This window comes from Siphateles boraxobius, unplaced genomic scaffold (assembly GCF_051911475.1).
Source record: "Siphateles boraxobius isolate OS27281-9 unplaced genomic scaffold, OSU_SipBor_1 50, whole genome shotgun sequence".
Taxonomy (NCBI): domain Eukaryota; kingdom Metazoa; phylum Chordata; class Actinopteri; order Cypriniformes; family Leuciscidae; genus Siphateles; species Siphateles boraxobius.
The window spans coordinates 3,242,288-3,269,353 of NW_027509142.1; the positions used below are offsets into that span (position 1 = coordinate 3,242,288).

General features: G+C 36.7%; 2 protein-coding genes and 1 long non-coding RNA gene across 7 annotated transcripts in view; 1 reads left to right on the forward strand and 2 right to left on the reverse strand.

Annotated features, from left to right (window-relative positions):
* Positions 1-10,054, forward strand: part of syt2a (synaptotagmin IIa) — a 104,600-nt gene extending 94,546 nt beyond the window's left edge. For all 4 annotated transcript variants that reach the window (XM_077204760.1, XM_077204763.1, XM_077204759.1 and 1 more), the window contains exons 8-9: positions 3,859-3,992; positions 4,075-10,054. In XM_077204760.1, coding sequence (XP_077060875.1) covers positions 3,859-3,992; positions 4,075-4,290 — 350 coding nt within the window. In that variant the 3' untranslated portion in view covers positions 4,291-10,054. The remainder of the gene's footprint in view (positions 1-3,858; positions 3,993-4,074) is intronic.
* On the reverse strand, positions 1,999-3,744 carry LOC143712747 (uncharacterized). Its single transcript, XR_013195062.1, has 3 exons — positions 2,691-3,744; positions 2,400-2,522; positions 1,999-2,041 (listed from the first exon to the last, which is right to left on the reverse strand). It is a non-coding gene; the product is annotated as an uncharacterized LOC143712747 (long non-coding RNA).
* Positions 10,055-10,632: 578 nt separating the features above from the next.
* The window catches only part of ppp1r12b (protein phosphatase 1, regulatory subunit 12B), a 69,904-nt gene continuing 53,470 nt past the window's right edge, over positions 10,633-27,066 (reverse strand). The window contains exons 6-11 of one of the 2 annotated variants that reach the window (XM_077204767.1): positions 23,388-23,404; positions 23,147-23,279; positions 22,197-22,301; positions 21,798-21,848; positions 20,878-20,928; positions 10,633-14,274 (exon numbers count right to left, since the gene is read on the reverse strand). In XM_077204767.1, coding sequence (XP_077060882.1) covers positions 14,188-14,274; positions 20,878-20,928; positions 21,798-21,848; positions 22,197-22,301; positions 23,147-23,279; positions 23,388-23,404 — 444 coding nt within the window. In that variant the 3' untranslated portion in view covers positions 10,633-14,187. Of the gene's footprint in view, positions 14,275-15,558; positions 16,065-20,877; positions 20,929-21,797; positions 21,849-22,196; positions 22,302-23,146; positions 23,280-23,387; positions 23,405-27,066 lie in introns of those variants that run through there. The other variant, XM_077204766.1, reaches the window with a different exon arrangement.

Genomic DNA, 27,066 nt, shown 5'->3' on the forward strand with positions numbered 1-27,066 from the left:
CATAAGCACAGATCAGCCTGTGTGCAATCACTGTGTCTTCCTTCATATTGCATGTTTCCACTTTTCCACTTCAAAGCTGTAAGATCCACAGATGACACAATGTAAAAATTCATCAAGCCAAGTTCATGGGACAGAAAAAGACAAAAGACTTGTCTTTGGCTTTAACTCTTTTGCACGTACGATCACACCGGTGTGATCAGTCTTGGCTAGTCCCTGGAGCGTACGATCACACCGGTGTGATTAGAACGGTCAGTGCATCACGTGATCAACTGTTAAATTCAAACGAGCTTTCGCGCGTTGACTGGCGCTGAGCCAGAGTCGGATGCACTCAGTGCTGTCATATATCACAACTATTGAGTGTTTTCAACCACATAATATTTATTTTAGGTTTCAGACACTTAAATACACATAAGTACTAGCAAAACAATGATTTTGAGTTTGTAAAATACACACTGATGTCTAAGGAAGCGGCAATAATAATTCTTTCCATTATAATAAGACGACACTTTCATTCATATCAGATACACATAGTGTAAGTAGCTTTACATTTTACCCTATTCTTCTCCCAGTTCACCGGACACTTACTTTCATGTATTTCGTGAGAAGTGGAGGAATTGACGTGTTGTAAATCCAACAGATCCGATTCTCTGAACTGTGAAACAAACTAACATGGCGCCGCCCATTGCGCATACAGCTCAAATAACACGATCGTTATAACGGTGTTTAAACAACAAAACACATCCACTTGCACATATTTGACAATCGGAATATCAGTGTTTCATGCTATAGCTAATACATTTGTGTATATTTTTAATAAAAAAGGAAAAAAATACATAAAAGCAGATCATCATTCATTCAGCGCTGTGTTGTGGTTGCGCTGTGTCACGTGACAAGCAATGACGCGTCACCATGGAAACATTAAAGTAACAAGTTCTAAATAACAGTCGACTTGAAAAACTCACGCTGGGGTGTCAGTCAGAATATTTTAAACTTACGTGTGCATAGGCGCCGATACCGTGGGTGCTCCGGGGCTCCCACGGAAAATACAGAGCACCCACGTGTGTGCCAGACTACCAGTAGGCTACATTAATTTAAAATTAAACATTGCAGTTGGTGCTATGTGGAGCGTCTGTCACACTGTGATTGGTTATGTCGCTGTCCGTCGCCTGCTCCATATCCTATCCACCAATAACAGCGTTTCTCGGATGAAAACGCCTCTGATCGCGGTTACGTGTCAGTTAAACTTTTGATCTCCAATCCTGTCTGTATTTATGAGAAGTGGCGCTGGCGCTGTCCTGAGCTATGGTTCTGAGTTGAAAGATAGCCTACTTTACGGCTTTATTATCAAGTAAATGGGTGTGTGCGTTCGTGTCAGTGGCTGTCCATTTCCTAAAAGTCACACCGGACGAGAAGCGCAGCGCCGCGTAATGCCATGTCTTTTAAAATTCGAACACATTATTCTCTATGAGTGTAACTTACACACACCGGCGGTGCCCAGCTACGGCTTTAGGACCTTGTTCAAAATCCTGCCGTGCCACAGAGCGCGATTTACATAGTTTTATATTAAATTTACATTTATTTGTCTCAAATTGTCGTTAATGTACTGACTTCAACCTGTGCTGCAATATACATTTATTTTACATTCATTTACAGAAATCAGCTGCTTGAATGAAAATTGCTGATGTTATCGGATTTTCAGGTGATATTCTCAATTCATTCAGTTAACGGACCCCCCGGTTGTATTTAATTGTACAGTACAATCGTAACATTATCTTAATTCCATAATGTCCTTAAACATAACATTACAATATTGCTGGCCATAAACTGACAAAGTGCGCGTCCGGTGTGCGATAGGCTACCTCGAGTTGTCATAGACGCAGCACTGCGCTTCTCGTTCGGTTCTGAAATGCAAACTTTTTTTTTTTTTTTTAAAGGGCGTGCGCCCATGAGCACCCACGGAGGAAAACATAAATCGGCGCCTATGTATGTGTGAAAGGGTTAAGATAAAGTAGACTGCCAAACTGCTGGGTTATTGTATCAACTGTATAAAGAAATATAAATTTAAGGGAAAATAAATTTTAATATAAAGCAAATTATAAATTACTATTGTTATTATAGTTTTTAAATATTCTACTCTTGCTGACCTTATCATAAAAACTTTTCTACAAATGTTGCTTAGTAAACACAAAATACATTAAAAGTATAAGTATTAAATACCAGCTGAGATCCCTCCTGGCAGCTGCTTGTTCTCAAGAAACTTATTATAAGTTAATATACTTCTGACACATGTCTGGGTTTGAGTTCATTTGGTTTGGGTTCAAACATGACGTGTATCTGACCAAAGGATACTTCTTGCACTTTCTGAACAATGGTCAGAATAGTCTTTAGCTATACAGTACCTTAAGGACAGAGGAAGCACCTATTCCAATATCGACATCTTTAGAAGGGATTGCATCTGATCTGGCCAGTTTAACTGCGGAGATGTCCAGTAGCTCTTTTTTGACAAAGCGTCTTAGAATACTCTGTGAAAAGACACATTACCAAGAAAACATTGCATAATTGAATATTGCACCGATATGATCTGTAGGTATATATTTCTACCAAAATTCCACTTTGAGTTTAAACAATGGTAATGCAATAACTACATAATGTTTTAATACATTTGTAAAGCAAAGGGCAGTACAAATTGCCTTCAGTAGTTCAGTTAAGTCTTTGTGTAAGAAAGGCATGACCGGCTGATCAGTTTAATACTCTTCAAGAACGGTTGAAAGGTCCTTGACACAGCAATAAAGAAATGAAGCTTTGGAAGTATGTAGGGGTCTTCTCATGAATCGGCAATGGTGTCAAAGGAAGACGAACCAGGGTCTTCAATTTTCCTAGATTTGACTGCATCAACATAGGTCTCCATGGATGGCCAAATCTCCACAGCTCTGTCAGCCACTGGCAAGTTCTCCAGCCAACGGTGACCACAGAAGTGTAAAGGGAATATAGAAGACTTGGTCACACACAACACAAATCTTCTCCTCTTGCTGGAGCAGAATTAAAACAGTGAATGTAAAGCCTTCAACAGTTTGTCTATCTGCCATTTTGCAAAGCCACGTTTGAAGGCATTGTGCATAATGTGGAGTCCACAACTTCCAATCACAGCAAGCTGTGATCCTCCAAATTGCTCCATTTGTTCTTGCAGTAGGAGTCCGAAAAACTTCCAATTTATGTTTGGCCAGTCCATTGATATAGACACCATATTTCGTAAATTTTGTTTCTCCATACACCCAAGGAAGTAAAAAATCAGAATGGCAATTTAATATAGGATGTGTCATAAAATGTTTCTGTTCTACAGACCCCAGGCTATTGGTAAGTGGGCTATCAAAAATGTACGGATTGCATACAGAAGTCAGCTGTCAAGAGTTTTCATAATGATCATTATGTTGGTTCCTTAGTACAAACATGTCAACCGATCTCTCTGGATCTGAATGTCCGTTTGAATAGATATTGCGATCTTTTAACGTGCCCCTCTAGACCATGCTTTGTAAAACACTGCTTTTTGGCAAAAATACATTTCCTAGTTACAATTATTGTTAATATGAGTTCAGACAGTTACATAATCAAATCTTAAAAGCTGACAGGATAAGAGATTATGCATGCATAAAACTACATCCTGAGCTGTAGCATGTCCAAGAAACTGGCAACCAAAATATTGGTAACTGAACGCAGTCACCAGAAAAGAAAGGATAGATAGATAGATAGATAGATAGATAGATAGATAGATAGATAGATAGATAGATAGATAGATAGATAGAAAGATAGATCTATGACATATATAATTGCATAACGACTGGCACTGGTAAACCTTTACAGATCCCTATGTGAAGATTCATCTTCTTCAAAATGGGAAACGACTGAAGAAGAAGAAGACGACTGTGAAGAAGAACACGCTGAACCCGTATTACAACGAGTCCTTCAGCTTTGAGATCCCACAGGACCAGATGCAGGTACGCTTTACACGGCTCAACACAAGAGTTTGCCTTTTTGTGCTCCTTCAAACGTTGAGCACAATCTCTGTTTCTTTCTTAGAAAATACAAGCTGTGGTCACGGTGCTCGACTACGATAAGATCGGCAAGAACGACGCCATCGGGAAGATCTGGGTGGGAAGCAAAGCGCAGGGAACTGAGCTTCGGCACTGGTCCGACATGCTGGCAAACCCACGCAGGCCCATCGCTCAGTGGCATCCACTCAAACCTGAGGAGGAGGTGGATGCCACGTTAGCAGCCCTCACTGCCAAGAAGTAATCCTGTTCCTCTTCCTTCCCTCCTTCCCTCTCTCCTTCACCTCCTCCCTTCCTTTCTTCCACTTTTCAACATGCACTACATGTCATCTTACCAAGTCAGCACCGAATTACAGCCATAGGCCACCAGCCTAACGGTATTAAAGAAGACGATTCGGCCTCATCAACTGCTAAAATGAGATAGTGGATCAGGGTGTAATGAGCGAGACTGTTTCCACAGATGTTTTTGAAGACAGGCCCAGCTCATAGGCCTGTATATCCTTGAGGTTTATTCACAGAAGAGATTTAAGCTCACATTCACACCCATATATCCAACAGATCAACAGCATTCCAAAGTTTTCCATCGGGGACCAGGGATAGAAAACACTGCCTCTTCCACTGCCTAATTTAACACATTCCTTCTAGATTCGCTGGTCATCTAGATGAAATCAGTTGTTACGTTTGTTGAATCTGAATGGACAGTTGAAGAATGGTTTATCATTATGAATAAGTTAAAAAAAAATAAAAAAAATAGAGGAAATGGGGACTGGAGAGATAGTTGGACTTGATGCTCCTGACCCAGCCAGAAGGTATCTTTCAGGTGTCGATTACACTGCCTGCAAAACAACCTCTTCTTCCATTCTTCGGTTCCAGCTGTCAGCTGACTTATTCCACTGCCCAACATCCTAACAAACCCTGACAAAAAGGAGACAAGCCTTGAAACATCACGAAATAAGCAATTCTTAGCTTCCAGGGACGTCTTCCTGTTAGCATCGGTATATTTGTTTCTTTGTGTTGATTTCTTGTAGATGTCTTCTGCCTGAGCACTTTAAACGAAGGTGTGTTTTTGTTCCAGTCAATGCTTCAGTTTTAACCTGCTTTTATTTGTACCTGCATTCGGGAGTTTTTGTGTGTTTTTTGATGTTCTGAACCCACTCATTAAAGGAATAGTTCACCAAAAAAAAAAAATTCTAATTAAGTCACCATTTACTCACTTGCCTTTTTTACGGCAGTGGAACACTAAAGGAGACGCTTCAAAGCATGTGCACGCTGCTCTCTTCCATTCCATGGAAGTCAATGGGGACCATCAAGCTTAAAAATATATGAATTATCCATTTATATACTGAAGCCATACACTTTTAGAAGAAAAAGATCTAGAGCCTCGAAGGTCGGCCGCTTCATATATAGAATATTTGTGGGGTTCCCTCCATGTGATAATTTTAAGGATTTAGCTAAATTTATTCAACAATTTTTAATGCTAATTAAATTGTATGAATTAAACAGCTCGTAAACATATTTTATCAGTAGAAAACAAAAACTCATTAAGCATGAAAGGATTAGGTTACACTTTATTTTAAGGTGTCATTGTTACAGTGTAATTATATATTTAAGTACTGAGTAATAATAAGCAACTACATGTACTTACTATAGGGTTAGGGTAGGATTAGGGTTTTGGTTGAGGGTTAGCTGCATGTAATTATGTATAATTTACTTTTAATACTACGGTTAGTACATGTAACATATGTAACAAAGACACTGTAAAATAAAGTGTTACCAAGGACTATTCAATAATTTAAGACATTTCTCATTATATAGAACCTTTTTAGCATATAGGATTCTTTAGAACTGAGTCAAGAACCCTAGGGTTCTATATAGAACCCCAATGAACCCAACAATTCTTACTGATATTCAAGTCGTTTTTCAAAAAATTCTATAAACTTCTTGCTTGGTCACCATTCACTTTCATTGTGTGGAAAAGAGCTGCTTGAACATTCTTCAAAATTTCTCCCTTTGTCTTAGACGGAAGAAAGTACGTCATACAGGTTTCGAAAAACATGGAGTGATCTATTCCTTTTGAGAACATCCATCATTTTTTGTTTTCATTTTATACTCAATGTTTAAACCAGAAGTTCTTATGGATTTATGAGAAGAGTTGATGGAGGGTACTGTTACGAGTGTATTTACTGCACATCTTACCAAACCACTGAACTTATTTGCACTACTGGAACTGCATTCTGTACATGTTGCTCTATCAATCTCAATATGAGCTGTCAGAGTTTGCATTTGTTTAAAAAGGGAAATTGTATCAACTGAAAGCTGCTTTAGGGCTTACAGTATGAGTCATTATGTGAGGATGTGAATCTCAGAATATGATTTGCTTAAGACCGACGGAGAAGTAAATCTTTGTTCGTTTTATCCTCATATTGCCTGGAGAAAATCTTTTGGCAATGATTATACCTTGTGATATCGGTTCAATTATTAAGTAGTTGGGAAATTAAGCAAATTCGCAAACCTGATTTGGATCAAGACCTTTTTGTGGAGCATAATTTATTGAGTATAGACTTTTAAACCAGGCCAAAAACTACATGTAAAGACCCACGAGTGGATTTGAGGGAAACTTTGTTGTGTACATGCTGTAACCCATTAAAAACTCACTATCGTAAGGAAACGTCACTTTAGCGGCATTTATCCTCCACCAAAAAACATCACTCTACTGTCACAATCAGAATAGATGATTGCAGTAGTTTATTAAATTTTATGGTTAAGTCTGTAATCGTGAAATTCTTCCTGCGAAAACACAAAGGTTTTTTATTGCAGAATGTTAGAGACCTTTTTAAAAATCATAAAACATCATAATGAAACAGGACAGATTTGCACAATAAAAGAACTCAATTCTGCTCATGCTCTATATTACAAGTCTTCAGAAATCTCATAGTAGCTTTGTGTGGGAAAGATAAATTTACACAATTAACCCAAAATTGAAAATTCTGTCATGATTTGCTCACCCTCATGTCGTTTCAACCCGCTATGACATTCTTTCTTCTGTGGAACATAAAAGAAGATATTTTAAGGAAAAGTTTTTGTTCAATTAATGAAAGTCAATGGGGTCCAAAAAAAGATTGGACCCCACTGACTTTCATTGTATGGACAAAAAAAAAATCACTAAAAGTCATACCAGTAAATGATTACAGAATTTTCCATTTTGGATGAGCATTATCTTTTAAGTCTTAACATTTTAAATATTTCCCTCCACCATCTGCTGTGGTTAGGGGCGGGGCTACTTATTTTATCCTAGTTTATTTCATAAACATAGAAGCCATTTTGTGTCACTGAAATATCTGAAGACAGCAGAGACTTTGAAAGACTCTTTGTTTAAAAGTCGCTTCATGGACGTTTCCCTTGATAAAACAGAAGCAGCTCTTCTGACAGGCTGTGTTCAGTTGCAATAGCAGGTATTTCTGTCCACATTCACCGTGCCGTTTGAAATTTTTGCAGGTCTAATGAATGTGTGATTATTTGTTTATCATGCTTTTGTTTTTGCGCTAGTATCGAAACATCATTTAGGGATCACTGTCTTTGTTTACTCTGTCAATGTAATTTTTTCAGGTTTAATCTTACACAAATATGTCCTTTATTTCAAAGAACGTTCACAAAAAAAAGTCGTAACTTGCAACTTAAACCCCCTCCCCAAACCCATAGGCGTGTAGTTTAACCTATATATGCATAGTTCCTACTTTATGATACTGCATGTTACAATACAAAAAAAAAGATGTGCATGTTTCAGAGATGAAGCAAAAAATATATTGTGTACCTAAGTAGGTGTTCTTTGTCATTTTAATAACAAAACGGAGGAGGATAAGATACTGTGTATATTTTCTAATCAAATCAAATATGTATTTATTTTCTGTGAGTGGGTACTGGAGAGAATATGAAGTAAACTAGACTAATCTTCATTTTCAGATTCAATCCATGCCTGGACATCATGAGCAAATACTGTATGTTAAGTGCTTTGTGTGAAATAATATAGAATGAAAACGTAGCCGCATGCTTGCCGTCTACTACTATTGTTAAGGAACAAAATGTTTATGTATTAATTTATTTATTTATATTTATTTTTCAGAGTAATATTTCTCTGTTTCTTTGTCCTAATATGTTTGTTGGGAAGTAAAAAAATTCCAGCGGGGGCTCCAAGTGAATATTTTCCTCCATCCTGTAGGATCCTGTAATCAGCAGTAATCAGTATCTCTGTCTGAAAGTTTTGGATCATACAGAATCATGAAAAACTAACACTTTTTTATTATGTTTTTTCCCCTTCTTATTCACTGTCAGTGCCAATGAGAGAAGTCACGTTTACTGCCATTTTATCTGACTTTACGTCATTTTTACGTGATTTTTTTCGGACCAACTGATTCTTACCTTGGCGACAAAGTTGCCAGAGCACAATAGTATCAATCGTGTTACAGAAAACTTGGAGTCCCCATTGTTTTCTAAAAAAAGCTTTTCTTTATGAGTCTTTTACGTAATAACAGCGTTTAACTAGCCAATAAACAGTAAGTTTGTGTGTGCGAGTGTGACTAAGATAAAGCCATAAGACTTGAGCTAAATCTTTGGAGCTCAGCTATATAGATGATCCTAAAACGTGTCCTCCTTTCATAGGCCGAAGTTCCTCCTCGACATTCCATGTAGTCTGTGAAGCTACGGGGCCACACTGTTTCCTAAAATGTGCTAAGTTATAAGAATTATTGGCAGTTTGACTTGCAATCGTCAGTTCTTCTGTTAAAAATGTGTCTTGATGTTTATTATGATGATTTCAGTCTATATTGAGTTTTGTAAACGCCTTGATTTAACACAAAGTGTGCTATGACGTCTGTATGAACACACACACACGTGTTCGTTGCCATTCCACTATGTATGTATACACATGCATTATTAAAAGGGCAATTAAAAAGGAGGTTTAGAACTGCTGTCAAGCCATGAAAACACGGGATGTAAAAGTTCTTGTTTTGACCATTTTAATAATAATTCACAATCCCAAATGCGTTATGGGAAAACTGAAAAGTGTATCATCCCATTTGGACAAGAATATTCAGCAGAATGAAGCAGAAATTCAGCTTGTCCAAGTCATTTCAATCAGCGTTTCTTGAGGTTTGAGTGTGATTGTGTGTGACTTTCAAAAATAATGCATAGGCCCTTTAATAAATAATCATTTTTTGTGAATTACTAGAGCACCGCCATTCTGCCTAAATGGCAGCATGCACAATGAACATTTGTTTGAAACATTCCTGATCGCCAACCATAGAGTTGTCACTTGCAAGCAAAGATATGTGGGAGCAGTTTAAAAAAAACGCTGATGGATTCCATCTGTATCTTGCTCTCCATGTATAAATTGGCTTACAAGACCAGCTGTGTTGTCTTTGTTAATGCTCTGTGACTGTTTTATGTCATACAAAATCAACGAAAGTCTGCTCTTACACCCATAACAGAGACTTCACCTTTGTTTTTGAATGCTAGCCGATGCTATCATGTCTGCTTCGGTTAATCACATAGCAAAAGTTCTGGGGGGAAAGATTTAAACGCCTGCCATTGTGTCTCTTTTATTTGATTCTTCTCTTGCACTTTTCATTCTGCTTATCGGGAGTTGTAAAATGCTCTTTTTTTCAATATGTGGTGGTCGTTTTTTTTTTTGTTTTTTTCGTCGGTGGGAGACTGCGAGGGTTTAGCCCTCAGGCTATGTTTGTACCTGTTTCGGTGTTCTCGTATGTGTGCGTGTTCATGTCCGTATTGTCGTGCTTAGTGTGGATCAATCGCATGCTTTAGCTCTTGATGGGACACTTTGAGAAAACGTTGCTCACAGACTCTTCCCACAACCCCCTAGTGGACAGTACATGAGCCACAGCAATCCTTGTAAAGACGTCAAGGGAACCAAATAGCTCTACAGATTTATCATGTGTGTTACCAGCTCTGTACTGAAACAAATGAGAAAATAAAGGCCTTTTAATTACACTTCATTCTGATTATAATGTTGTTCTACGTTATTTGACACTGAATTTCTTCTCTGTTTGCTTTATTTATTGTTAATCTATTACACAATGTGTAAGGTAGCAGATATTTAATAAAAGTTGGTACTGACTTCAAAAAAGAAGTAAACTTCAAGTTTATTTTATTAGGTAAAATGCACATATATTTTCCAAGTATACTTAATGTAGTATAGGTGCCATAGTAAAAAAAACTTGTGTACTCACCGCTACTGTAGTAACACTAAAAAGCACGCCAATTTACTCCCAAGAAGTATTTAAATTATACATGTAGAAGTATACTAGTACACAGATATCTGTATACTTACAACACTGTAAAATGTGATCAGCTGACGTAACTTAAAAAAAAGTGAGGAAACTGGTGGGCTTAAAATTAAATAAACTTCATGCGTAATTAAAAAAAAAAAGTTATGTGAACTTGACCATTTTTTTAATTACATGAAGTTTATTTACTTGATTGTTTTAAGGCAACGGGTTTCCTCACTTTTTTAAGTAATACATCTGATTACTTTTTGCAGTGTACATATAGTATATTTGAAAATTATACTTCATTTTACTTAATAAAATGAACTTCAAGTTTATTTTTGTTAGGGAAAAGGAATAGATGGTCTGATGAGAAATGGCTGATGAAATTTAAATCTATATGCACACCTGGCATTACACATAAATGAATCGTAATTTCTTCTGAAGGGCATAAGGACACAAAATCCTTACAGTGATTGGTGGATCCTAAAATGGCTGTATGATCAAGCTGGCAGGCAGAGGGCAGCACTGCACCTAAAAAGGCACTTGACTACATTGTCTGCATTTTACAGTGTTATTAATAATCGTAACAGGCAAACAACAAACACAATCATAAACAAAGTGCTGTGAGATTTGGTTCAAGGTTACAGGTTAAAAACAGTGAACAGTGAAAATAAACACAAAACATTTGAAATGGCATATTATATGTGTGATGTGTTTTCTGTTTTATCTATATAGATACTCTTAATTACAAACAAAAAGGCATAAATAAATATAAAACACATTCAATAATGGTGCCATCATGTATCCATTCTTCAGCCCGTCTGTTCATATATAAACACTACAATTGTAAAAGTGAACAGGAATCGAGTTCAATGAGTGACATCATTCATCAGTGGAACATTCCTTTTAGAATGTTCTGGCAGAGCTTCTGAAGATCATACTGGATCATATTAGACCGCCTGCTTCAGGACAATTACGTTTGATAGATGATCAAATACTCTTTAAGGGAATGGCAGTTTGTACAGCTCTTCCCTGCTGAAAGGCCAGAGAAGTTGGTGAACAATGCTGTGGTTTGAATGCTTGATGTATGGTGGTGTGCTGGTGTTCCCACAAAGCTTCTTAACAGCAAACGTTTTTCTAGTCAACCAGTTTCACCAAAAGCCTAGTTGACCAGTCTCACAAACTAAATTTTGCTGGTGAAAAGCATGTTTATGCTGGTTTACCATCTAAGGTGCCAAGAAGTTGTTGTTTTTTTTGTTTTTGTTTTTTGTAATGCCACAGAAGAACCATTTTTCAGCTCCCCAAAGAACCTTTCAATGAACAATTCTAAAAATAACCCTTTTTTTAAATCAGCAGGAAATCACTTCATTTTTATTTATTTATTTAATTAATTTATTTTTGATCTTGTAATATTTAATCAAAATGTCATAACTGGACTTTCCGGCTTCTACTAGTTTTGTCACGATACTGGAATTTTCAATACCACATCTTCCATCTATACTGCCATATAGATACTTTTATTATTATCACATATTTTTTGAGAATGTGAGTAAATTTGTTCCAATAGCTTGCACACAGCACAGGGAGGCTTTATTGAAACTGAACTAAATTTATAAAAACATAAAGTAAACAGTCAGTAATAAAATAATAAGTAAACAAATGGCAAACGATAGCACAAATAAATAAAATAGAATATAGAGACAAATGAAATCAACAGATGGAAGTTTTTTTTTACAGGTGGGTCTATAGAACAGTATAGAGTTGCATTATAGAATTCAGGTAAGAATTACTACAGAAATTAAATAAAGTAAACAACTGTAAAAATAACACTGGATAGTCTTCATTCTAAAAATGACATACAGATTAATGCTTACATTTAAAGTTAGGAAGGTTATTCAGTCAAGTGAGTTTTCCTTTGTATTTTGTTCTTTGATTAATATAACAGACAGCAGCAGGAATATCAGGCTGCTGTCACTTTAAGAGCTTATGCACGGATCCAATATACTGTTACGCAACATGACGTTTTCTTTCTCAACTATTTACGTTCCGAAACTGACTGTGTTACCTGAATACTCACCAAGACGTGCATTTGGACATCATTTTGTGTGTATTTGTCCGTTTAAGCACATTAAGCAACGAAAAAGAACCAAATTTGGTACTCGCAACCGCAACCTGTTTGAGAGGCGGCTTTATGTGCGTACCACTTATATAGATCAGCGCAAAACCTGAGTAAACTTATGCGCAACACCTGCAACCACATGCCAAGATTCAGGCCCTGTAACACCAACACTATTCATCCGGTGCGAACAGGAACGGGTGAGTGAGAAGAAGCAAGTGTGTGTCAATGTGCCTTCAGAGGGAAGAGCATGCATGCACAGCTGATATTGGTGCATCAATACTGCAGATAATGAGTATTGTAATAAGTTTCAGATATTTAAACATTGATGAGTATCGAAATATCGATATATTTGACATCACTAACTTCTACAATCATTAGCTCTGCTTAAATCCCACCCCTGCAAGCTCACGTTCATCTTCCTCCACTTTTGAGTGCAACACCCACATCTCAAAATCCAATCAACAACCAATCCCACATTTCCTCTTCTGTCACAATATGGAAGAAAAGATCTGCTGCTACTTCCGTTTCAGCATGACTTCAATAATCTAAAGAACCTTTTTCCACTATCAAGAACTTTAGCACAATGGAAAAGGTCCATGGCTGTAAACGGTTCTTCATGGAGCCATAGATGCCAATAAAAAACCTTTATTTTTAAGACATTTCAACCAGCCTGGACCAGTGTGAACATTCATTCTGTTTTTGTTTTAATTTCAGGATGGATTTTAGCACTTTGTACACTGATCTTAAAACATTTAGAGCTTAGAAGGGGCACTGAGAAAACATTAAATTCATTGGATGTTTTTAAGGGAGTTTTTAGGAACCAATCCTGTGGCTACAGTGTTATTTGAGAATCCTACTGCAAACACCAGGTCAACCCAGCTTTAGGTGGTGAAACCAGTTAACTAGTTAAAGTTGTGTTTTGGAACATTGTTAACCAACCAGGTCCTCACCAGCAAAAATGGATTATTATCTCTAACCAGGTTAATTAAGGCATCGATATACTTCAACTGGTGTGATGTAACTGAGAACAAAACCAGGTCAAAGCAAAGTTTGTTTGGAGTTCATTTTGGGAGTTTGAAAGAGCTTGCCAAAGTGAACTTTCCAGAAAAGTTTGCTTTGGGTGATAAACAAGTTTGAACTATCATTGGTAGTTTGACGTCAGAATATTCGCTAACAGTACACTGCTACAAAGGTATTTCAAACTTGTATTTACCCCTAAGCGAAGAACGAAAAATAACTTTGCTGTGAGTATACTGAGGTCTTTAAGATGGTTGACCTCAGCTCCACTAGCAAGTAGTCAAGCTGGTCAACCACCTCAACCAGTTTAAGCCAGAATACATGTAAATCGAGCTACCATCTTAAGCAAGTTTTAGCAGTATTTTGTAAGCAGGAGGTTACTTTCTTTCTTCTCCGGAATACAAAAGACATTTTGATGAAAATAAAAAGTTTTGGTGACCACTGAATTTCATTGTATTAGCAAAAGCAACACTTGAGACATTCCTCAAAACATTTACTTTTATGTTCCACAGAAGATAGGAAGTCACGCAGGTTGGGAACAACATGAGGGTGAGTAAATGATGACAGGATTTTCATTGTTGGGTGAACTATCCCTTTAACCTTGGAGCTGCTGCACCAAGAGTAAGATATGACACAAACCATTACACAGACAATGTCAGGTTGAAGTTCTCAGATTTGGTCTCTCTCTGTTCAGCGTTTCTCCTCCCTCTTCAACTGGTCGTCCTCACTTGGAAAGTTTACTGATGACTCTGATTAAGGCTCCATTCTCATCTTTCAGCCGCTGGTTATCAGACTTGAGTTCTGTCAAAACCTGAGATTGATGAGAGACGAGATTGAGAGAGATCAATTCTTTTGATTTTCAACTTCAGAACTATTTAGTGTTCATGTGAAATCAAAATTACGATGCCCATGAGATAGGGATGCACTTTATGATGAATAAAATAGTTCTTGCAGACTACTCATATCTCATAATCTCATGTGACTGTTTTTCGTTGTATATGTAAAAAGCATGATTCATTACTTTAGTAGGTGTAAAAAAGAAGAAAAAAAAGTAATCAAACATGCAATGGATGCTAGATCATAACACCACAAAATATGATTTTCAAATTGGCCTTTATAAAAGAATGGCAGTGAGCACGGCCATGTGAATGTGTGCTCATGCATAAAGAAGGGAGACCCCTTCTCCTACTGCAGTAAAATAGTGCCAGAACTACAAACACTTCAATGGGAGAGAAAACCCAACCACGTGTGCCTTCATATCACATTTTTTTAAACAAAAAAACAGAAAAATTTGCACTAACTCACATTTAGAAATAGCCAGCACACAAATAGAGGCTCAAAGCACTGTGGACAGTACTGGCATTCAGCATGAATAGGATACAATTTGATGTCCTGCTACGTTTGTAATGTCACCATGACATCAAAATTGACAACAAAAAAAACAAAAAAAAGAAATCCTGCAGTGTTTATTATAAATTATTTATCTGTGCACATCATTATTTTATTCTTTTAATATTCAACTCTCCTTGTAATCTTTAATCAAAGTAACTTCCCATCCCTCTTGCAGCAACATCTCTTTTCTTCTCTTATGATGTGTGACAGGGGCGGGACATCCTGTCACTCACATGAGATCCACCAATAGCAAACCACAACCATCCAATCAAATCCCCATGTACAAAATCAAGTCCCACCCTACATTTTGTTCTTGTTCATGCTGGCTTTAAGCAATAAAGAAACAAATCCCATGTTTTTTTAGAAAGAAAACTTTTAGATATACCAGATCATTTTACAATTACTTAATTAACCTATAATATTCATGAAAAGATTATATTTTTCATAATAATTAACCCATATTTTTGCATGCTCCCTGAAATCAGATTTCCGTCCAACAAACAATATATAGAACATTTCATAAAATTGTGACACCCAGGAAATTACAGCATCCATCAAGCTCACTTATTCAAACCGGTCACAAAATTTATTGTCAGAAAAATTATTATTATATTTTATTATTTATTGGGGGGTGGGGGGGGGGGTTAATCATTCTATCATTATTCTGTTTGTGTAATTTTTAAAATGATTTGATTTACTTTTTTTACTAACTGTGTGTAATATTGGTATCCATTATTCGGTAACCAGTGAGTTTATGGGTTCACATAGACTGTGAATGTGAAGCTACAGCGGCTGTGAATTGATTTGGACATTGCTGGAGTGTAGAGGCGTTTGGTCATGGGTTTGGAAGATCTATAAATATCTTCAAAGCCATCGCCTGCAGGAGGAATGTGAGGGGCTGCCCTTCCCCAGACCCACGAGAGAAAGAGCGAGAAAGAAAGAATGGACGAAAAAGCAAAATGCAAAAGAAAGAAATGAATGAGCGAGACCTGCCTGAGAGGTGTGCAGAGGAAGAGGACTACAGGGTGCAGCGGAGAACAGGAGGGAGGAAGGGACAGAGAAGTGAGCAGAGGACTAGAGATCCTCCGTCTCGGGGAGAGAGGCCGTCTGAGAGAGGCGGGAGAGGGTGCGCAGCATGGCTTTGTTCTCCACTAGGAGGCGCGCGTTCCCCCTGCGGAGAGCCTGCAGTCGAGCCAGAGCAGGAAGGGTCTGGAGATACAGAGAGACCCAGACATGATGAGGGCGAGAGTGGGTGTAAGAGGGTTTGGGAACAAAAATGGACAGCATTAGTGTGCTTGAGTTAGTTAAAGCAAAGTTAACATGAAATCCAATTTAACCCTATCGATCTGTTCTTATTCATCAGTGCACATTATACACAAGCAAATTAAAAAAATATATATAGTTATAATATTTGAATATTACACTGCCTGTGAATTGGCTTTTCAGCTGACTTCAATCCAGTGGTATACTGCATATCTTGATTGCCAACCACAAATAGTGATGTCACGCATTTCTTAGGTGTAATTAATTAAGTACACTGGGTAAAAACAGTGGGTAACACTTTATTTTACAGTGACTTTGTAATAGGAATTTATGCATAATTACATGCAACTAACCCTAAACGTAACTCTATCGTAAATACATGTAATTCATCATTAATATTGCTCAGTACTTAAATGTATAATTACACTGTAATAAGGACACTAAAATAAAGTGTAAACAAATAATGTGTAATATCAATGATTACAGTAATGATGCTTTTTTTTCTATTCAGATATCTATAATTTATTATGATACATTTTCTATGCCTTGCTGAAATATTTATAAAATGGTAAAACATTGTGTGAGATTTATGATTATATATTAAATATTAAATTATATTATTATATTAAGTATATATTACATTAAATATTCAGTTAATCTTTCTACTGCATATTTATGTCATTCAGAAAGTGTTAAGTATTAAAAGTTAAATGATTAAATACGGTGTAAAATATTAACTTAACACTCATATATAGTAGATAGCATTTCATATATGTAAGTCTTATGCTTCAAACTTAAAGGCTTTTTAAAAACCTTTTATTGTCAAAAGCTACTGTTATGTGACTTTCTTCAATTTAATTTAATTATTTTTCCTTACAATCAAATTTGAATTGTAATTCTGCATCCTGTTTGCTTTCTCATTTCAAATTCAGGAGATGATATTAGGTTAATTCTGAATGGCACAAAGTGATTGGTTGAATTCTACAGGATGTCCAGGAGACGTGTGTGTCGCGTTCTTTATCGGCCCGCCTTGAAACAAATATCGTGACACCAAAATCCCTCGTGGAAGAAGAAAGCCATCGGGTTTACAACTGTGACAATGAGCGCTTACCAGGATCAACTAAACGTTGAATTTTAAAAGAATGTGAAGTCCGCAGCTCCATTGTTCCAGTAAACTAACTTGCACAACGTTCTTAAATGAACAATTTATTAGATGCACACCGGTCTGTTATTGTAGCGACATCAACTTTACATTTTCACGCCCCTAAACATGATGCGGAACAAAACAAACTGTGATTGGTTGTGTTACATATAGATCAGCCGTCCATTGCCAGTGAAAGCTGCGAAAGAGTCCAGAACTTCTGCCGTCAGTCAGACTAGGTTAAAACTGCTTCATATAGACACATTTAACCATAATAATTATGTCACATTATGAAAGTAAAATGAGTGTTTCATGTTGACTTTAGAATGGGAACATAAGCATGCAAAGACAATCAGTTGAACATAAATCTGAGTTGGATAAACTACTGACACAAAGCACATGCAACTGTAGTCATTCACAAAAAGGACAGAAGAACAGGCCAGCACACATCTTCATGACCACTTACATGAATTCAAATCAAGCATTTTAGGAAGGGAAGTTCTGCCATCAGCTTTTAAACAGTAGTAATCACCACTATTTTTTTTTATAAAAGCCTCACACAGCGCAGTGTGGAGATTAATGATCGACGTGAGGCATCTGTGGTCAACCTCAGAAACTTCCTGAACCAGCATGTGGAGAAAGCCTGAGGTTTTACACCGTTTCCAAACGTGGTTTCACGGCTTACGGCTCTGGGACCAGGCCGTTGAGTTTCTCCAATACATGAAAACTAACAGAGAACTGCAAGGCATCCAGCATCTCTTCATAGCGCTTTCATGATTCACTGTTTTGTTTCTACAAAAAGCATCTATAGTCAGATATTTGAACACGTTTATTCTCTAAAGCGACGTATTGCTTTGACAAACAGAGGTAGGCATGTCATATCAGGCATCTTAGTTAGCCATGAGTCAATGTGCCATAACATGGTTTCTAGATCTGTTGAGGACAAATGGCTGAGGGATCAATTGACGAATTGAGTAAAATCCTTTACTCAGCAGCTCTGTTACAATAAAGGTTCCCCCTTTATAAAGGTTGCAATTGTTTTTTTGTTTTTTTTGGACTGATGCCATGGAATAACCGTTTTTGGTTCCCCAAAGAAACCTTTTAGTCAAAAACATTTTAATAATCTAAATAACCCTTTTCTGCCCCAAGGAACCTTTTATGCAGTGGAAAGGTATTATGGATGTTAAAGGTTCTTCATGGAACCATCTGTGCCAATAAAGAGCCCTTATTTTAGCTTAAATGTGTGATATGAATAAATAGTGCTCATAAACAGCTGCTGATATAGTATTCTCAATTGAAACGGAGTAGAGGTTTGGATTCTGAAACAGTATTCAATACATCTAAAGTTGAACAAGTTTAACATATAGTATTCTCAATTGAAACGAAGTAGAGGTTTGGATTCTGAAACAGTATTCAGTACATCATAAGTTTAACAAGAGGATGGAGTTTGCCGTTAGCATGTTGCTAAGCTAACAACTCTGATAATCATAAAACGCTATATACACTGTCCGGCCAAAAAAAAGTTGCTGTTTGGATTCAAATATACAAAAGTCTATGATTTGAGCATTATTTTAGTCATTATTATGTTTCTATCATGTTATATGTTTGGCAAAAGTTCTTCTAACCCTAGAAATAACTGTGATGTTATTTCCATCAATTTTGGTCAATATCTTATATTGACAATGCAAGAGTCCAGCACTCAGTGAAATTATCTCCAGCTGAAATGAGCTGCTTGATGACATTATTGCTTTCTGCTTTATAGCTGAATTGAAGTTGTTTTCATAATTGATGAATTTTGAAACATTTACACTGTTATTGAACTTAAACAACACTGACCTGAATTGAGCTGAATAACCACACTGTGTTCTGTAGAGCTGCTTATAGCTGAATTGAATCCATTTCATTGATGAAATTTAGTTATTGAACTGAACTGAGTCAACATTAAACTAAATTGAGCTGAATAACAACATTGTCTTTTATAAAGCTCCATATAGCTGAATTGAACTCATTTCATAATTGATGAACTTTACAGTTATTGAACTGAATGGAATCAACACTAATCTGAATTGAGCTGAATAACAACACTGTGTTCTGTAGAGCTTCTCATAGCTGAATTGAACCCATTTCATTGATGAACTTTACAGTTATTGAACTGAACTGAGTCAACATTAAACTAAATTGAATAAAAAAAACTGTCTTTTATAGAGCTCCATAGCTGAATTGAACTCATTTCATAATTCATGGACTTTACACAGTTTTTGAACTGAACTGAATCAACACTAAACTGAATTGAGCTGAATAACGATACTATTATCTTCTGTAGAGCTGTTTATAGCTGAATTGAACCCATTTCATTAATGAACTGTTCACAGTTAATAAACTGAACTGAATCAACATTGAACTGACAAATTTTTTTAGAGCTGCTTTACAGCAGAATTTGTATGTCTCATTTATAACAAATTTTGATAATTGATTACATTATTTACCCATGTATTACTGTGAAGTTGCATTGAAACAATCTGTACTATATAAAGGTGACTTGACTCGTTGTCTTTATAGGATAGTAAGCCTGCTATCAAGGAATTACAGTAAGAGATCAAGTTTTTTTGAGATCTTTACAGAGAAAAAAATAGAGTATGAATACAAATGTGTGACTAAGAGAGACATAAAGTGATCTAAATGACCCACACCATGTTGTACTGCCGTGAGTAATGGGTGTGTGTTGGTGTGTGTGAGCAGGCAACCACGCGTGGGGCAAAACCACTCACCATCTGCCCCTCTTTCCCCCAGTCCAGCTGAGGATGAACTCAGGACTGGTAGCGAAACCTCACTGAGGGCGTCTGCTGGGGCAACAGTGACATCACTGATCAAACAAACACAAGTGCTTCTCATTTCTAATGTTGAGGTGAGAGTCTGTTGGACCTACCCATCAGCGTTTGAATATCTGCATACATATGTTTTATTCCCTCCATGGTGTTCTGGAACTAAAGCTCTTTGCACATTTGCAATATAAATGACACTGTCATCCGCATATCTTGGCCGAATCTAATCAACTTTGAACTAATCGGAGTCGAAACAGCCCAGAAACCTTGTTTCCTCAATTGCAACATGGATGAATTATCCCACTGAGCCTGGCGGACTACAGCAGCCGCAGATATCTCATCTGCCTCGCACTGATTTAGCCTTTCATACATTTGGCACTGTGTTCTTCTTGGCCCCTCAAAATGCCAGCTATGTGCAATTACTGCTGGAATGCTGAACAAAAGCCGTGCCGTGTCTCTGTGCTGGATTCGGTTTGGCCCCGGCGTGGCTGGAACTAGGTCACCATGTATTACTGCAGCTGTGAGATGCTACAGAGCTTCGCTGACAGCACTGATGCAGAGCGCAATGGCTAGTAGCAAGCATAGTGGCGGCAGAGTAAGCTAACATGGATTAAAACAGGCATGGTAGATACATTAGCTGTTAAACTTAAACTACGAGGGATTTGACCTCTTCATCAGTTAATTCAAACAAACTGTCCTTGTAAATTTTGAGGTTAACATGCTCTAGAAAGTCACCCCACCTCAGGCTCAGAATAATACAGCACAAAGCCACATTTAATAGACAATTTCCTTTTACCTTTAACTCTTCTTCCATGTCTGAAATCTTTTTCTCCAATGCTTCTTTTTCCTACACAAGCAGACAAAAAAAAATACTTATACAATTTTCAAAATAAACTATAAAACAATAGATAGAATCAAATAAGTCATCACTCTCAGAAAAAAAGGTACAAAAGCTGTCACTGGGACAGTACCCTTCAAAGGGGTTCTTATATGTACCTTTGAGGGACTAATATGCACTCTTTAGGTACAAAGGTGTACCTTTTGAAAAGGTACTGCCACAGTGACAGCTTTTGTACCTTTTTTCTGAGTGTATATTAGGTGTCTTTAACTGCTATGTACTTGCATTAAGAAAGTTAATTGTTAGGTACAATGTCCTTGTGTTCATTTTGTATTGCAGTGTAATTGTATATTTAAGTACTGAGTATTAAGAATTAACTGCATGAACTTTTTAAAGGGTTGAGGTTAGGATTGGGGTTTGGTTTAGGGTTAGTTGCATCCCAGACAGCAACATAGTGTTGGCCCAAATCCGGCTCACATCTGGTACAAGATTCTACATGTATATATGTAATATGTGATTATATAAATTAATTGCATACAGTCATTTTAAAATATAAGTACAATGTAAAAAAAAAAAATTGTACATAGTAGATATACAAAAATAATTTGTAAAATTCAAATGTATTTAAATAATTAATAATTTATTTAAATTGATGTAACAATAATTGATTAATTTTTTCTAAATGCAAATCTATCCAAATTAAATTAAATTAAAATCAAGATGTTAAAGCAGAATAAAGAATTTTAAAACAGTTAGGAAATATTGTTTATTGAGGTATGAGAACATCGTGAAAGAATATCAGCTCAAGATCTTAATCAACACTGAAGTGAACATTCCTCAGAAAGTGTCAATAAAGATTATTTAATGATGATATATACCCTTTTCTCTGATTCAAATACAGTGGACCTCTCTGATAGTCTGTCCTGCTTCTGAAACACATTCACGAAAGATAAATGAGCAAAAGAGATTTGCAAACAGAAACAAAACTGTAAAATAACAAAATTAAGGTGCTTTAAATACTTGTTCAAAGTAAAATATTTAAAAAGCAATTACTCCTGGACCAGTATCTAAATATATTACTGGCTTTTCCACAGCTTGTGATTCCTTACAGATGCTGTGAGTTTTACCAAAGCCAGACCCTCTGGAGCCTGACTGGATTCAGAGGGCCAGTATGTGCTTTTTTTTTTAATACAGGCTCCTCCTCTTGGCAGATGATGGTCCTACTGATGATTCAAGCCATAGAAAGAAGATCTCTCTCCCCATCTGACTGTTCTCACCTGTGCGATTCTGTCAAGCTGTGATCGGATTTTGGTGAGCTCCAGTTTGCTGTCGTCCAGTCTGGACTTCAGCTTCTCATTCTCGGCCAGTGCGTCCTCATACAGCTGATAAAGTGAAACAAACAAGAAGAGACTAAATTAGCAACTCCACTGGGAGCTGCTTTCCTGGCGCTGGTCAACAGAAGACTTCTAATGGTCTGCACTGGATAAACAAAGAATGCTATTATCTATTAAAAAGGAACTTCACATTAAAACTTGGACTACTTGGATATAACTGGGTTGACTTTGGGGTTAGTATTTAAGGAAAAATATCTATAAAGGAACACGCCGACTTTTTGGGACTTTAGCTTATTCACCGTATCCCCCAGAGTTAGATGAGTTCATAAATACCCTTTTCATCTCCGTGCGTGCTGTAACTCTGTCTGACGCACCCACCGCTAGCCTAGCTTAGCACAAAGACTGGAAGTAAATGGCTCCAGCTAGCATACTGCTCCCAATAAGTGTAAAAATAACGCCAACATTTTCCTATTTATATGTTGTGATTTGTATAGTCACAGTCTGTACAAATAACAAGGTCATAATGAGACACAGCCATCTTTTAACCATATACATACTGGGAACTATATTCACAGCAGGCGAAGCACTGCTACTTGGGCGGAGTGATTAGCGCAACACTCTGAGCGAAGTCTCTGCTCCTTACCACGGGGCTTCTCAGGTGCTGCGAGCAAATCACTCTGCCCAAGTAGCAGTATGCTAGCTGGAGCCATTTACTTCCAGTCTTTGTGCTAAGCTAGGCTAGCGGTGGGTGCGTCAGACACAGTTACGGCACACACGGAGATGAAAAGTGTATGTATGGACTTATCTAACTCTGGGGGATACGGTGAACAAGCTAAAGTCCCAAAAAGTCGGCGTGTTCCTTTAAGTGTTTTATTAATCAAAGGTATCCTGACCTTCTTATAGTCCTTGCTGGCAGAGTTGTCGTCTGTTTTGCTGAAAGAGGCGAGTCTGTTCTCTCGGCGTGTGTATGAGCCGGTCCGAGCCGACAGTCGGTCTGACGGAGACTCCACTCCACTGGAGTCTGACCTGTCATTCACATCAATCACTTAGTAAGCATTTTTTATGAATTTATCTATCAGTAAAAAGAAGCACATTAAAGAATAATGTTTTTAGACAAAGAACAGAGAATCTTACCTTGACGCCCGTTCTTGCTGCAAAGGGAAAAAAAAGTTTGATTAATTATTGCTAAAGTTGTCATTAAACATAAACAACAACGCGCCAGAACATATGGTAACACTTTTGTTTAGGGTCCAATTCTTACTATTAACTAGTTGCTTATTAACATGCATATTACTAGGATATTGGCTGTTTATAAGTACTTATAAATCACATATTAATGCCTTATTCGCCATGATCATTTTCTACATCCCGTAATCCTACCCAATACCTAAACTTAACAACTACCTTACTAACAATTAATAAGAAATAATTAGGAGTTTACTAAGGTAGAAGTCAAAGTAAATAGTGAGAATTGGACCCTTAACTAAAGTGTGACCAAAATATCGTCATTTGTGTTTCCAAGGTGAAAGAAAGTCTAATGAGTGTGGAATGACATGAAGGGGAGTAAAAGATGACAGAATTTGGTTAAACGTTATTACTTTGATCCATATATATATATTATCTGCAAGAACATAATAAAAAAATATATGGGTAACACTTTACAATAGAGTTTATTATTTAACTACATTAGTTAGTAGGCTACATGAACTAATAATGAACTGCATGTATACAGCATTTATTAATCTTAGTTCATGTTAATTTTAACATTTACTAATACTTGATTAAAATCTTGTTAACATTAGTGAATGCACTGTGAACTAACATTAACTAACAATGAACAGCTGTATTTGTATTAACTAACATTAACAAAGATTAACAAATACTGTAACAAATGGAATGTTCATAGTTAGTTTATGTTAGTTAATACATTAATTAATGCTAACTAATGAACCTTATTGTAGAGTTACCAATATATGTTTTTAAGATTTGAAGTACACTACAAGTGTACATTTAATACAATTAAGTGCACTTTTTTCACAGGGGAAGGTTTGTTTTGCATTGCATTGATCTAATCACTTATCTGAATACCAAAGCTATTTGATGTGGACAAATCGAATCGGCTTTCTGGTTGGATGATCATCCGCCCAACCTGATCAGATCACAGTGATTGCGTGTTACATAAACAGAAGAGTTTTTAGGTGTGCCTGAACATGATTGAACTGGAAACAGCAGCTCAGACTGAGTCTGCTAGACCTCTTAGTCTGTCAATGGAAATCTGCCATGCAAAATCCTGGAGCAAGAGTATGATATCATGCCGTCGCAAACTTGTGCATATGTGTGTCTTCATAAAAATGACATGTCGCAGAGTGTTTTTTTATTACACCCACTTCCTCAGTTGAAATCACACCAACTCCAGTTAGCAATGACTGCACAAAAAAGTTAATTTAAGGAGGATTTGTTCTCTAATAAATACTCTATTGTAATAAATTTGTATCTGATAAAGAATACTTTCCTACATTTTCCTTGTATAAGCATTTAAATCAGTTTGTGTTTATGGGAGCTAATCTTGTAGACAGTAAATCTTCTGAAAGAATATTTAATAGGCTTCCATTTAAGGTGCATGTTGTACACAGTCGCATACTGTCAACATCACCACTTGGATGACCTTTCGTCCCAACTGAGGATGTGCATAGATGGTTAATGACACGTGTAAAGGTCTGACAGTCCAAGCAGAAACATCCATAACAAAGACATCCACTCATAATTGAAAGTAGTTAAACTACAGTCAAACTACACGGCGGGCGCAGATTCCACACGGGTCTGGTAATATGTTCTCATTGCTCCAGATTTAAGGCTGTTGAGTCCAGAGAGAAAGCTAGAGAAAGAATCTTCTCTGTTCCTCTGCTAAAGACAGCACATCCTGTTTGGACACTTGGTTATACACCAGAGAGGAATAACAGTCCACTGTCTCCACTGTCTGAGGGGGACCATCTGAACAACACCAAAAAAGGACATGCAGAATCAGTCACTACAGCCGGACAAGAGTTCGGCAGAGAAAACGAAGAGCTTTTCGTGTCCTCACAAAAACTAATTACAGCAAATGAGATCTGTTAAATGGGATGGTGCTGTGACTACAGAATCTTTGAGACACTTTTCACACTCGCATTAGTTTAATGTGTCTACTAACCATGTCCAACAGTGTGTATGTGTACAGCATCACCAGAGAATTTTTGTCTTTTTTTTCTGACAGTCATGATCATTCCTGAAAAAGTGTTTAATTGTATTAATGTGCACTTTTAGTGTACTTCAAATCGTAAAAGTATATATTTTTAAAAAAGTACTTGCAGATAATTTATTAATTAAATAAAAAAACGCTCCATGAACTTAAAGGGAGTGCACTTTCAAGACTATGTTTCATAAACTTAAATACACTTTTAATAAGTACACTTTGTAATAATTCTAAATTAAATGTAAAGTACTTGATTATAATTTTAATGGTGAATTTACTTAATTTAAAGGTACTAAATTGCAACTTCAGCATTACAAATGCGTAATTACAAATATATTTAAATACATGACACCATAAATGTTTGCCAGTACATACAGCAGTAACTTTAACCATATTTCAAAGACATGAATTATGAAATTAAATGACCCACTTATGTAGGACTTAAGTTCATCTTAATATGTAAAGTATAAAAAGTTTCATATAATTGCAGATAACGTGCAATTAATTCATTATATTCATTTTGCACTTAAGTATATTATTTACATAATAATTGATCAAAAGCATGCTAAAGTGTACAAGGGTTTGCATCGTATATTGGCTGTTTATTAGTACCTATAAAGCACATATTAATGTGTTTTATAAGTATTACCAGCATTCTATGATGAAAATTACTGTGCTTGAAATACATTTTATGGAATAAAATGCCAAGACTCCTTTCACTACCATTTTATGTATCATAAATACATACGTTATCTCTTTTTGCACAAAACTGATATAAATAGAGATGCAATAAAAATGTTCCCATCATGTGTCTCATATTTCATTCAAGCTCTGACACCATTATCTCTTTGTTGAAAATCTACACTACTAATATGATGGCTACTACATTAATAAAACTTTTTAGTGCCAAAATTGTTTGTCATACAGGAAATGATGGCATGACTGAGGGCTGGGCATTTTTTTATATAAATCCATTTTCACACAATGCATTTTGAAATAGCTTATTTCATCTCTCTGATCTCTCTGGGCTCTCTGTTCACTGTTTGGTTCATCTCATACCGACCTACAGGCAGAAACTGAAATCAGCTAAACCTGGAATAAGGACTGTAAAAAGAGGGACTAATGAAGCAGAGCAGAATCTACAGGCCTGCTTTGATTGCACTGATTGGACTGTTTTTGAAGCTGCTACCAATGATCTGGATGAGCTCACAGATACTGTAACATCATATATAAGTTTCTGTGAGGATACATGCATTCCTACCAGGACATTCTTATCATTCACTAATGATAAACCATGGTTTACTGGAAAACTCAAACACCTTCGTCATGCCAAAGAGGATGCTTACAGAAGTGGGGATAAAATCTTGTATAACCAGGCCAGAAACAGATTGACAAAGGAGATCAGAGTTGCTAAAAGGAACTACTCTGATAAACTGAAAAACCAGTTTTCATCCAACGACCCATCATCAGTCTGGAATGGCCTGAGGAACATCACCAACTACAAGTCACCATCCCCTCGATCTGTGGACAATCAACACCTGGCTGGCGATTTAAATTCATTTTACTGCCGGTTTGAAAAGCCCT